We start from the raw sequence: 14,546 nt of genomic DNA, 5'->3' as shown, positions 1-14,546 counted from the left end.
TGACACTGATGTTAACATTGTGTGATGGCAGACAAAGGCAGCAGAGTGATCCTCTCCAGCTCTGTGCCGACTGAGACTTTGGACAGAAAAGACCCCCTCATTAATTTCACAAACATTACATGCCGGGGCCTGAAATTAACGTCCCCCCCCACGCAGGTCTTCTCGTGTCTCCGCGCGCGCAACTTTCTCCTTTCTCACTTCTTCTGTTTCCTCCAGACCACACTGCAGCCTGTTCACCTTCCCCCCCCCCACCTCCTCCAACGCTCACTCTCCTAGACCCGTATATCATGTGACCCAAGTGTGAATCACGATGGAGGATTTTGGCATGGGGTAATGAGAACATTGTGCTCCGTCTTTGTCATCTGGAGGCGACGAGAGAGACGGGGTGCATGAGTTAGAGGCAGAGAGAGAGAGATGGAGGGGGGAGAAGGAATATGACAGCATAAGTCATTATCCTTTCACAAATACTTCTCAGTGTTTGCTAACCAAATGCTATTATGTGCTGCTATTGACAAGTAACACTATCACACTATCATTAAAAAATAGATTGGGGGGGGGGGGGGGGGGGTGAACCGACCAGCGACCTTCTGACTGTTTTGCCACTTGGGACTCAGCGCAAAACCTCACCGCCTCCTGTCACAACAAATTGCTGCTCTCCATAGATCAACACATGATCGTGAACTATTCCTGTGCTGCCCTTCAGTGACACCTGCACTGTGTTGAGACTCATACATTCCAGCAGCTGTCGGGCAGAAACCTCTTATCTCCAAATTCTTCTAACGTTTTTGTGTGTTTTCGGGAATGGAACGCTCTGCTTGACCACAGTAGATCTAGCCTTGTAGATCTGTGACTTTTGCTACTTTTGAATTTGAATCCTGAAATGTCACAGTTTTGGACATGTGAGGTTTCCACCCGACATAGACGTTATGATATGTGATAGACAGCAACACATACATCAAACACACATAGCGGGTTAAACCCGTGTTTGACCTGCATGTTGGTCTTTTTAGCTGCCCCTCCACCTTCACCTTTGACCTCATTGCCATTCTTCTTGTTCATTGTTAGCACAGCAATAATAACCCATTCCTTGCTGTGCGTTTGAACCATAGAGTATATATATCTATAGAGAAGACACCCGAGTTCTCCTCCCATCCACTTGCATTGAGTTGCTCAAAAGCGCATGAGGCGGATTCACTCCTCCTTCCTGGTAGGAACAGAGTGCATTCTGGGACGGATTGCAATGGTGAGTGGCCCCAAACACATGAACGCGCTGCCGTTGAACGCGCATGAGCGTCGTCCGTCGTGAACGTGTACAATGATAGTCAACGGACAGCGCGTTCATGTGTTTGGGGCCAGGCTGCAATACCTTCATTCGGCCACTATGTCCATTTCGCCTCAAGATTTCCTCTGGGTGCCTTCTCTATAAATATATATACTCTAAGGTTTGAACCCCTTACCACAAGAAATCTAAACAGCATATTGATTTAGAAAAATCATGGGCTCAAAAGATTCTGCGAAAAACCAACCCCACAGTGTACTCTGCTGTGCTACTGGACTTGCATCATTAGAAACGTGAATAGAGGCCTAATCGAGGTCAGTGTAGCAGAAAATCTGACAAATCGCAATTCGCATTAGTTGACCAATCAGAATTAATTAATTAACCCATAATAAAATAGTTTGAACTTGTTGGCATTGTCTACCAGTACAGAACAGCATATTCCCATTTAAGACACACACATGTACACTCACGCAGTAATATACAGTTCGTTTAGATTTAAATTAAACGTCAACAAGATCCCAACGATCCCAGCAAAACACTTAACAAACATACAGTACACATGCAGTAATGGGATGTGTTGTCTTTTTGTGGTAACAAACAGGATCTCTCTAATGTACCAGTCATCAGGCAATCATACTGTTTATCTCACTTTCTCTCTACAGAAGGATGTGAAGTCAGACCCCAAAGTCGTTCAAGACGTCTCCGTCGCAACGGACAGCCTTCTGGAAAGCCTGGGGGCACTGGGTGTGGAGGTAGGCACGCACACACACACACACACACACACACATACACATACACATACACATACACATACGCACACACACACGTTCAGTACATGGAGATAAATCATGCTAAGAAAGTACACTTTTCGCTGGTAATGTTTGTAATGTATTTTATGTTCTATCGATTTGACATTTGTGTCTGTTTACACAAGAGCCTGTACAGTATGACCTTTGTTTGACGTGTGCCTTCTGAGAAAAGTCAATCCATGTTAGGGTAATAGGGCTATATGGCCAAGTGACAGCGACTGGCGTGGCTCAAATGAGCAAGTGACAGGTGTGATGGATTGTGGTATAGTCGTCAGTGATAGAAATTAACTAAGCACATTTATTCAAGTAGCCTACTGTAGCTTACTGAATTATGAAAGCCTATATTGCTTGCCGCTTGGCAGAAATATAAATAAAAAAATAAAATAAAGATATTTTAAAATATATTTTCGTGAACGGAAATGACAGCGTATTTTCTGCCTGGGCTTTTTGGGGGTGTAGTTTCAGACTTTTTCATTGTCTAGCTATACGAGACACTAAATCACTGTTTCCCAAACAGTGGGTCGGGACCAATATAAGGGTCGTGGACACATTTTTATTGGGTCGCAAATAACTATCCCTTTATGTTTTGTTTACTACATTTAGTTTTGTAGTTCACAAGTTAAATTCATTCAATATTTTTTTAAAGTAGTGAAAATGCTAGTAGTGAAGAAGCTTCATGGTGCGATATCGATCCAGCGGGGCGCTTGCACACGTGCGCACACATGTGCACGCACGAGAGGTCATATGCACTGCTATTGATTGGCAGTGACTTGAAATGGGGTCACAGCAATCAATGCTCTATAAAGGATGTCATGAAAAAAGGTAGCAGCCTCATGCACTCACGTGTCTCCGCACACACACACACACACACACACACAGATACATACTTATTTTGTCTTATACGACTTACTACAAACATCTTTCTAATGATTTCAAAAACAAATATCATTATGTAAAGGTTTAAACCTATTCTAAAGGAGTGTGTTGAGCAAAGCGTTTACCCTCTCAGAGTTAACTTACGAATGGATACATTATACCATGAGTATTCCACAGTGTAAAGAAGGTGCCGGTTTCATATGACCGGTGAATATTCTGGCCTGGTCAGACGCTGTTTTGTCCAGGTCAAATAACTTTCATTAGACCACATACTTTACACCACACTGCCCAGTGCCCACTGCCCACCTTGATTCCCCTGTTTATTATGATAGCGGAGCTGTGGCACGCACGCACACACGCACGCACATTGTACATGTGTACTTATTGCTGACAGGAAAGAATGCGGTCAGACACAGACACTCACACATGCATGCAAATGTACACACACACACACACACACACACACACACAGAAAGAGAGACCCTGTCTGACCTAAATGTAACCCAACCTGAGCCAGTGGAATGTAGTGAAAGGAGAGAAATCAACAGTCAGTGACTTAGCAAACACTAAAGAGGGGTACCACATGCACGCACGCACACACACACACGCGCACACATGCACACATGCACACAGGCTACACATACAGTAACCCTTCACCCCATTACTGTCTGCGCAGCTGCGGCTGTACAGCTTCTGTTCTATCTGCTGAGTTGACAAAACATAAGACGGTCGTCAGCTGTGTGTGTGTGTGTGTGTGTGTGTGTGTGTGTGTGTGTGTGTGTGTGTGTGTGTGTGTGTGTGTTTACTATAGTATACTCCATATACTGTGTTGCCAGAGCACATTAGTGTGCTTTTATATAATATTTCATATTCACTATATTTTTATATATTCTTTGTTTTGAACTGGGAGTGAACTGCAGTGACCCAAAGCTTCTAGCTAAAACAAACAAAACACAATCTGAGAGGAATTTGAACTTGACACCTTAACGCAATTTGCCCTACAGCTGGTATATTTGAAGTGCCACTGCATTTGACCTTTTATCTTGAAGTGCCACTGTATTTGACCTTTTATCTTCACAGAAATAGCTCACATTTCTTTGGATGAGAAGTGCTGAATGTTGATGGAACATACTGTAGGTGTGAGCCTGGCACTGAACTTTAATAACCAAATCATTATCAGTGTTGTTGATAATGTGAAATTGAAACTAAACAAAAATCCATTATCTGGAGGAATGACGGTAGATGTTGGCATGGCTGTTTGCTCAGGGTTGCAGCTGCAACCCTGAGCAAACAGCTATGCCAACATAATTTCAGTTAGTCATCATTTTCAGTCAAAACGGCTTTATTTTTTATTGTGCAAAATCAAAAAAGTGGTCCCACGACACGAGAGAGAGAGAGATGGGGGGGAGACGACGCGAATCACAATATCATAAGTTTTCTATTGGGCTATAATTTGTTTTGTACTCTAATCAGAATCAGAACTATTTTAATGATGTAGGTCTACTCAAAATTGAATGTTGCCCAAGTGGCGCACGGACACCCGGACAGTGATTTGATCCCAAACTCCGGACCGTGGGGAGTCCATGGGGACACGGCTATCGGTATAGAAAGGATATTATGTGTTAAAATCAAGTTGTTAGGTGGTAGTTAGGTATGTAGGTAGTTAGTTAGGTAGTTAGCCCGCCCAGCAGGCTGGCAGAGAGAAGATAAATGCCCTTTAATAACCTCATCTCCCACCACCTAACAGGCTGTCACATCCCACTTAAATGAATAGAGCCGGATAGGAGTCACCCAGGCAGGAGGGGGAGAAACAATACTCTATTTTAACCAAAATGTTAATCTGTATGTTAATACATTATAACTGGTCCCTGGTGTGGGGCAGGACTAATACTGGTTGACGAGTAGCACTAGCTCCAGCCCAATGTGTCCCCATAGTGTGAGAGAGCCCAGTTGGAAGCCTGATGGGTGTTACTGCTGCATCTAACTCTCTGTCATTTAACTTACGGATTGTGTTTGTTTTTGTTTATTTCAGTTGGATAGAAACATTCTGACATAATACGGATACTGTTGATGACGCAACACAAATAAAATATAAGAAAACATGAATAATTAAAAGCATTATTTTTGGGAAGGAAAAAAAGTTATTATCAATGCGTCCCCCCTCTGTTAATGTGTCTCTCCCTCAAAAGAAAAGCAAATAACTAAAACAGAAAAGAAAGAAAAAGCATTATAATATGTTGTATTATTATTATTGTTGTCGTACAGCCACAGTGGCTGCAAAGTAAACTTGCTGCTGCACAGCAGGAGAGTGTAGATGAACCCAAGTAACCTCGCTGCCAAGCGCTGATGGTAATCGGGGAAGCTGGCTGATGGCTGCAAACGGATGGCCGACAGACCTAAAGAAAGAAAAGTCACTTGATCACAGCCTGGTTCACGCTGTCACTAACTGCCTGTTGAATGCTAATTAACAGAAATTAACGCGTACAAGTTTGACATGTATTCATACCAAATAATTCCCATTCTTTCAGTGCCAGATTATGTTTTGAGAGACATTTACAAATGAGGAGACACACTGAGCCTGACTAGTACACACAGTAGACACACTGAGCCTGACTAGTACACACAGTACAGTAGACACACTGAGCCTGACTAGTACACAGTAGACACACTGAGCCTGACTAGTACACACAGTACAGTAGAGACACTGAGCCTGACTAGTACACACAGTACAGTAGACGCACTGAGCCTGACTAGTACACAGTAGACACACTGAGCCTGACTAGTACACACAGTACAGTAGAGACACTGAGCCTGACTAGTACACACAGTACAGTAGACACACTGAGCCTGACTAGTACACAGTAGACGCACTGAGCCTGACTAGTACACACAGTACAGTAGACACACTGAGCCTGACTAGTACACAGTAGACGCACTGAGCCTGACTAGTACACACAGTACAGTAGAGACACTGAGCCTGACTAGTACACACAGTACAGTAGACACACTGAGCCTGACTAGTACACACAGTAGACACACTGAGCCTGACTAGTACACACAGTAGACACACTGAGCCTGACTAGTACACACAGTAGACACACTGAGCCTGACTAGTACACACAGTAGACACACTGAGCCTGACTAGTACACACAGTAGACACACTGAGCCTGACTAGTACACACAGTACAGTAGACACACTGAGCCTGACTAGTACACACAGTACAGTAGACACACTGAGCCTGACTAGTACACACAGTACAGTAGACGCACTGAGCCTGACTAGTACACACAGTACAGTAGACACACTGAGCCTGACTAGTACACACAGTAGACACACTGAGCCTGACTAGTACACACAGTACAGTAGACGCACTGAGCCTGACTAGTACACACAGTACAGTAGACACACTGAGCCTGACTAGTACACACAGTACAGTAGACACACTGAGCCTGACTAGTACACACAGTACAGTAGACACACTGAGCCTGACTAGTACACACAGTAGACACACTGAGCCTGACTAGTACACACAGTACAGTAGACACACTGAGCCTGACTAGTACACACAGTAGACACACTGAGCCTGACTAGTACACACAGTACAGTAGACACACTGAGCCTGACTAGTACACACAGTAGACACACTGAGCCTGACTAGTACACACATTAGACACACTGAGCCTGACTAGTACACACAGTAGACACACTGAGCCTGACTAGTACACACAGTAGACACACTGAGCCTGACTAGTACACACAGTAGACGCACTGAGCCTGACTAGTACACACAGTAGACGCACTGAGCCTGACTAGTACACACAGTACAGTAGACACACTGAGCCTGACTAGTACACACAGTACAGTAGACACACTGAGCCTGACTAGTACACACAGTACAGTAGACACACTGAGCCTGACTAGTACACACAGTACAGTAGACACACTGAGCCTGACTAGTACACACAGTACAGTAGACACACTGAGCCTGACTAGTACACACAGTAGACACACTGAGCCTGACTAGTACACACAGTACAGTAGACGCACTGAGCCTGACTAGTACACACAGTACAGTAGACACACTGAGCCTGACTAGTACACACAGTAGACGCACTGAGCCTGACTAGTACACACAGTACAGTAGACACACTGAGCCTGACTAGTACACACAGTACAGTAGACACACTGAGCCTGACTAGTACACACAGTACAGTAGACACACTGAGCCTGACTAGTACACACAGTAGACACACTGAGCCTGACTAGTACACACATTAGACACACTGAGCCTGACTAGTACACACAGTAGACACACTGAGCCTGACTAGTACACACAGTAGACGCACTGAGCCTGACTAGTACACACAGTAGACGCACTGAGCCTGACTAGTACACACAGTACAGTAGACACACTGAGCCTGACTAGTACACACAGTACAGTAGACACACTGAGCCTGACTAGTACACACAGTAGACACACTGAGCCTGACTAGTACACACAGTACAGTAGACACACTGAGCCTGACTAGTACACACAGTACAGTAGACACACTGAGCCTGACTAGTACACACAGTAGACACACTGAGCCTGACTAGTACACACAGTAGACACACTGAGCCTGACTAGTACACACAGTAGACACACTGAGCCTGACTAGTACACACAGTAGACGCACTGAGCCTGACTAGTACACACAGTACAGTAGACACACTGAGCCTGACTAGTACACACAGTACAGTAGACACACTGAGCCTGACTAGTACACACAGTACAGTAGACACACTGAGCCTGACTAGTACACACAGTAGACACACTGAGCCTGACTAGTACACACAGTAGACACACTGAGCCTGACTAGTACACACAGTACAGTAGACACACTGAGCCTGACTAGTACACACAGTAGACACACTGAGCCTGACTAGTACACACAGTAGACACACTGAGCCTGACTAGTACACACAGTAGACACACTGAGCCTGACTAGTACACACAGTAGACACACTGAGCCTGACTAGTACACACAGTACAGTAGACGCACTGAGCCTGACTAGTACACACAGTACAGTAGACACACTGAGCCTGACTAGTACACACAGTAGACACACTGAGCCTGACTAGTACACACAGTACAGTAGACACACTGAGCCTGACTAGTACACACAGTACAGTAGACACACTGAGCCTGACTAGTACACACAGTAGACACACTGAGCCTGACTAGTACACACAGTAGACACACTGAGCCTGACTAGTACACACAGTAGACGCACTGAGCCTGACTAGTACACACAGTACAGTAGACACACTGAGCCTGACTAGTACACACAGTACAGTAGACACACTGAGCCTGACTAGTACACACAGTACAGTAGACACACTGAGCCTGACTAGTACACACAGTAGACACACTGAGCCTGACTAGTACACACAGTAGACACACTGAGCCTGACTAGTACACACAGTAGACACACTGAGCCTGACTAGTACACACAGTAGACACACTGAGCCTGACTAGTACACACAGTACAGTAGACACACTGAGCCTGACTAGTACACACAGTAGACGCACTGAGCCTGACTAGTACACACAGTAGACGCACTGAGCCTGACTAGTACACACAGTAGACGCACTGAGCCTGACTAGTACACACAGTACAGTAGACACACTGAGCCTGACTAGTACACACAGTAGACACACTGAGCCTGACTAGTACACACAGTAGACACACTGAGCCTGACTAGTACACACAGTAGACACACTGAGCCTGACTAGTACACACAGTACAGTAGACACACTGAGCCTGACTAGTACACACAGTACAGTAGACACACTGAGCCTGACTAGTACACACAGTAGACACACTGAGCCTGACTAGTACACACAGTACAGTAGACACACTGAGCCTGACTAGTACACACAGTACAGTAGACACACTGAGCCTGACTAGTACACACAGTACAGTAGACACACTGAGCCTGACTAGTACACACAGTACCACTAGTCAGGCTCAGTGTGTCTACTGTACTGTGTACCTTACAGGAAGTGCTACATGTGTTGACTAAAACATTAAAAGACTAAGATATTTAGTCGACTAAGACTAGACTAAGAGTGAGCAAGTTAACATGACTAAATGGGACTACAACTAAATGGTGTGTTATTCAAAAGACTAAGACTAAACCAGAATTTGCTGTCAAAACTGACTGTCAAAATGAGTCTGGCACAGTGCTAACTTGAACTCTAGTAACCCCGACTCCAGCTCTGCTAGGTTACTCTGGGTCGAGTCGCTCTGCCTTCCTGCCTCCTTTTTTTCCTGCTCACTTCTTTTTTTGCTGTGTGTATGTGTGTGTGTGTGTGTGTGTGTGTGTGTGTGTGTGTGTGTGTGTGTGTGCGTGCTCATGTGTGTCTGTCTGTCTCAATGCACTCTTGTAAGTATTGCCTCCAGGGGACATGACACACATTGTGATTAACACGCAAGCACACACCCAAACGTGTGTACACCTACATGCACATGCACACACACACACACACACACACACACACAACTCATGTGTGTGAGACACGAGAGCAGAACAGAGACTGAGAGACAAACAAAAAAAAGGAAGGAACAGCAGGAGAGCACATCTCGTGGTCTTGGTTTGTGTTCTCACACGCACACACACACAGCCGCAGGCGATGGAAATTAGATTAAGCTACACATGCAGTCCGAGAGCATACATAGACAAGTGTGCCTACACGCACATGCACATGCTGGTGTGTGTGTGTGTGTGTGTGTGTGTGTGTGTGTGTGTGTGTATAGCATCACTTGCCTTAGCTTAAACACAGTTCATCAAGAACATAACAGACAGTTAAACGTTCACCGTAAAAAGCACAAACATGACAGTCAGTGACTGGGGGAAAGCCGAATTTATGCTCTGCCACGCGACGGTGTAGCGCACATTGAAAATAGCAGACCTACAAGCTCCCATGGCATGGAGTCCACGGTGCCTTGTGAGCTTGCAGATCCGCCATTTTCGACACCATCGTGCGAAGAAGCAGGAGTTAAAACGTTTGGAGTGTGCTGCTGGGTGTCGTTAATGACCGGCAGTAACCTCACTTTGTTCTGTCTCTGCTTTGTTAACCCCCCCCCCCCCCTCCACAGTCCACACACACACACACACACACACACACACACACACACCTCTTTCATGTTCTCTCACACATCCAGACCTGCATGCATTTCATATTCATGTACTTCTGCCTTTCTTCCTTTAGTTATTCCTTCCTAGCTTCCTTTATTCCTTCCTTCTTTCCTTCACTCTTCTTTCTTTCTTTCTTTCTTCTCTGCATATCTTACGTTTGGCTATTCCTTCTCTTATACAGTATATAGGCCTATAATGAAACATGAACTGGACATGTGTTTGTCCTCCTATGTGTTCTTGTGGGCTCTGTACCATTTTACTAGGTAACACTCTGTAACTTCTAGGAAACCGTAGGAAACCTTTCCCCTGGTGTCTCCTTCTCCTTTACTTACTCTAGGCTCACGTTGCAGCTTAATTTCTACAATATCTCTCTCTCACTCACACTCTCACACACACACACACACACACTCACAAAGGGACATGGCTTCTGCTCACGACACAACTCCTTAATACCTCATCTGTTTCAGCTTCTAAGACCAAATAAACACCTTCTTTCTTCCATGCCTCCTTTGTTTTTATACTTAATCACTTAGATCCTATGTGCAGTATGTACTTCGACCTGCGGGACACTATACTACAGTATAGGTCCGCTAGTATTTCTCTCTACATCAGAGAAATACTTGCCCAGACAATCATATCGTCTATGTCGAGTGGAAAACCTCATATGTTACTTTTCTGTATAGCTCAAATCTAAAATGACACAGATGCTTTCCCCAGTTTTAATAGGTTAAGCTAACATGCTAACATTAGCCCTTTGTTCTTGTGTTCTTTTCAAGCTGGCCAGCATGAACAGCTGGATGGACCTGCGCAAGGAGATCCAGTACCTGACGGGCAACGCCACCGTGTCTCCCAACCTCATGTACCAGGCCGTGTCGCGCATCGTGTGCGGGCACCCCGAGGGTGGCGGCCTCAAGATCAAGTCGCTCAACTGGTACGAGGACAACAACTACAAGGCCCTGTTCGGCAACCACGGCAACGACAGCGACAGCGAGACCGTCTCCGCCTACGACAACACATCAAGTGAGTCCGCACATCTCTTTGATGAGATTATTTGATGTATTTGCCTTACAGAGATACATGGTCAAATGGCTGGTGGTCAAACCAAATGAGGCTCCATTTGGTTAGTGAGTTATATGTACACACTGGATTTTACTGTATATGTTTATGTCGAGCATGCAGTATGCCAGCAAAGTGTAAGTGAGGCTTTTTGGATTGCACCATTACCCACTTCAACCCTACTCTAGGCTTGGTAAACGAGACCTGAGTTGGCTCTCTTCATCAAAAAATTGCAGATCTACAAGCACAATGTGACACGTTGTGGGCTTGTAGATCGGATACTTTTTTGCCAAATAGTTCCACACCAGAATATGGAATGGATGCTAAGATTCAAGTTGATTGATGGAATACTGTATATATTGTGTTTTTCTCTGCTCCAGCTCCGTACTGCAACAACCTGATGAGGAAGCTGGAGTCCAGTCCCATTTCCAGGATGATCTGGAGGGCCCTGAAGCCCCTGTTGATGGGGAAGATCCTGTACACCCCCGACACCCCCGCCACGCAGAGGATCATCCACGAGGTACGCACGCTCCTCTGTCCTCATGTCTCTTTTATCATATCAGGGCTGTGCTGCCATTCTCCAAATCCACGTCTCACTTTAACTTTAGTTTTGAAGGCCACAATGCAAGTCGATTTTCGATTTCATCTTTTTAAATCACTGTTAGAAAAGACAGTTGTACAGGTGTTACTAAAGGTGTTGCACTATGACTGGTATTTGGTGTCGTGTTATTAATCGTGGGATTAGTTCGGATATATCCTCCAAAGACAGAAGGCAAATAAAAAAAGCATCCCGTATGTGTGAATGGGCATTTTATAGATTGATGTGAAATATTTGCAGATTTTCCGTGCTGGTGTGTTTTTCCTGGTTGGTTTTTGTAGATGAAGAAATTCCAGCTTGTTGTTGTAGAGTCTCTTTCCGCCATGTGCTGTAGTGGCTCTTCTTTTAAATGCAGTACTGTGTGTGCACTCTTCCCATCAAACAAGTGCTGCTCAGCCTCCTGATAGCAATTTTGACTTTTGTATGGTCACGATTCTCATGCAATTCAATTTCCGCTCATCGTGATCTATTTTCGTGACAACCCCTACATTATACGAAGCAAGCCTGTGATTTTGAACCTGCGCTTACCTAGCAGCATCCATCAGTGAGGGTTTTAGGGACGCTGTGATCTGCATCTCCTGACTCTGAGCGTGCATTTCATGTAAGGAGACTTGCATCCAACTGGGCAGAGCCTCATTTACAAAAGATAAAAGAAAACAAAATCTAAATCTAAGATGACAGATAATGTCCTGGAACGTGGGTTATTACACTTTCCGGGAAAGCATCTGAGTTAATGGCTGCTCGTCCGTGTGTGCCTCCACTTGTCAGACAGCGGGACATCATTATGTGTGTCATCTTGTGTATGTCCAGGTGAACAAGACCTTCCAGGAGCTGGGCGTCCTGAGGGACCTCGGAGGCATGTGGGAGGAGATGAGACCTAAAGTGTGGAGCTTCATGGAGAACAGCGAGGAAGTGGATCTGGTCAGAGTGAGTAGATTTTAATTTAATTTGTATTATTTGAATCCTGAAAAGTAACAGTTTTGGACATATGAGGTTTCCGCCCGACAGAAGATATCGTGCAATGGAATGATGCTGGTTGTGATATCTGGCAGGCCGCCTTACAGAACACGGTGACACGATTGTTGTAACATGCCGCCGCATGTCAGACATAATTGTCTGTTGGCACGCAGAAGACCCTGCAGTCGTTGACTCTGGGTAAATGCTCAGTTATGACACATAATGCCTGGTGGCTCAGACCATATTTTTGTTTTCGGGAATTAATGATCTGTATTCCAATGGATCCAATCGAGATATTTTACATCAAGTCACAAGCTTGTAGATTGGCTCTTTTTGCTACTTATTCTGAACATATGACAGAATACAACAAAATTGTTTCCTGTCTCTACTGCCCAAAAGAAAGATTTCAAAGGCACACGCACGCACACCCCTCGCATGCCCCCAAAAGCCCCCCCTACACACACACACACACACACACACACACACACATGCCATATTGTTGCAGTCTGACTATATGGGCATGTGAAGATAGTAATCTGCGTGTCGTCAACGTTACTAAAGTATAATTTACTTGTCTGATGGGGCATGGAAATGGAGGATAGTTGTTATCCAGGGTTGTACACGCTGGTAGCAGTCAATACTTTGATGTTTTCCTGGAAAGGGTGATGGACTAATGTGGAGGAGAGAGAAGTATTGAATTACAGCTTGACACTCTGACATTGTCCGTCTAAACAGATCAGTTAATTACTAATCGATCAGTGATACCTTTTTGGGCAGACAGACAGACAGACAGAAGTGATATGGGAAGCAGACGGAATTAATGTTCCAATAGGCTGACAGAAGGTCTTTGAAGCATCCAATAATCCGTCTTGATTTGATTACAGCGACATGTGGAGGACTGACAATCATTTCAATGATAATGCCTGCCCTTTGAAGCCAAATAAGATTTGACCTCATTTATTCCACCCCCCCCCCAAGCCACAACAGAGAGGAGGAGAGAGAATAGATGTCTGTGCACGTGTGCAGTGTGACCTGCACTCTCAGAGGGCAGTGGGGAACAAAAAGTACTCAACCCTAGTGTACTTGGGTCTAAAAGATATTAATCAACAATATATTAATCAACTATAAGTTGCTCGGTCTTTCATACTTGAGTTAATGTACTGAAGTAGTAGCTTTTAACTCAAAAGTTCAAAAATAAAATGTAAAAAATTAAATTAAAAAAAAGTGCATTTTCTCATCAATGCATTTCTGTAGGCCTATACATTTTTGGGGGTATTTTCCAGAAATCTTTAAAATCCGTTAATATCACGACATGTCGCAAGGATAACACTTTTTTGTGTTATCCCTTTAGCCCAAGTGTGTTATACATTTTCATCTATTAAAGTATTTGATCAATCCATCAATCAATCCATCTATCCATCCAATAATCAATCAAAGCAGAACACACTGTGGAAGGTAGGTATCCTCTGGGGCCACATATACTAAAATGTGCAGTCATTGCATTCTAAGGTACTTACAAAAGTAAGTAAGTGGATACAAATGGATAAGAAGGGGCCACCGTCTGTTATGTAACAAAGCTTTCCCCAGCGTTTCCAGTCCTTCCAGGCTTTTTGTCTGCATCAACTCTAGCTTCCCTCTGTGAAGCACATAGAGACCACTGCCACCCAGTGGCCAGTGAGCAACTTGGGATAATAACTGTTTCAGGGAAGGTAATTTTTGTTTTAAATAAAATAAAATAAAAACGTACAAGTTGCTGCCTTTTTGTAATACTTGGAACGTAAATGTT

At 44.4% G+C, this 14,546-nt stretch overlaps 1 protein-coding gene across 2 annotated transcripts in view; it reads left to right on the top strand.

Annotated features, from left to right (window-relative positions):
* The window catches only part of LOC310859480 (phospholipid-transporting ATPase ABCA1-like), a 61,104-nt gene that overhangs the window by 20,801 nt on the left and 25,757 nt on the right, over positions 1 to 14,546 (top strand). For both annotated transcript variants that reach the window (XM_083766038.1, XM_083766037.1), the window contains exons 8-11: positions 1,942 to 2,031; positions 10,926 to 11,169; positions 11,586 to 11,725; positions 12,614 to 12,730. In XM_083766038.1, coding sequence (XP_083622164.1) covers positions 1,942 to 2,031; positions 10,926 to 11,169; positions 11,586 to 11,725; positions 12,614 to 12,730 — 591 coding nt within the window. The remainder of the gene's footprint in view (positions 1 to 1,941; positions 2,032 to 10,925; positions 11,170 to 11,585; positions 11,726 to 12,613; positions 12,731 to 14,546) is intronic.

The sequence above is a fragment of the Protomyctophum parallelum genome, assembly GCF_964188405.1.
Source record: "Protomyctophum parallelum genome assembly, chromosome: 5".
Classification (NCBI taxonomy): domain Eukaryota; kingdom Metazoa; phylum Chordata; class Actinopteri; order Myctophiformes; family Myctophidae; genus Protomyctophum; species Protomyctophum parallelum.
This window is presented reverse-complemented; position numbering and strand designations above follow the sequence as displayed.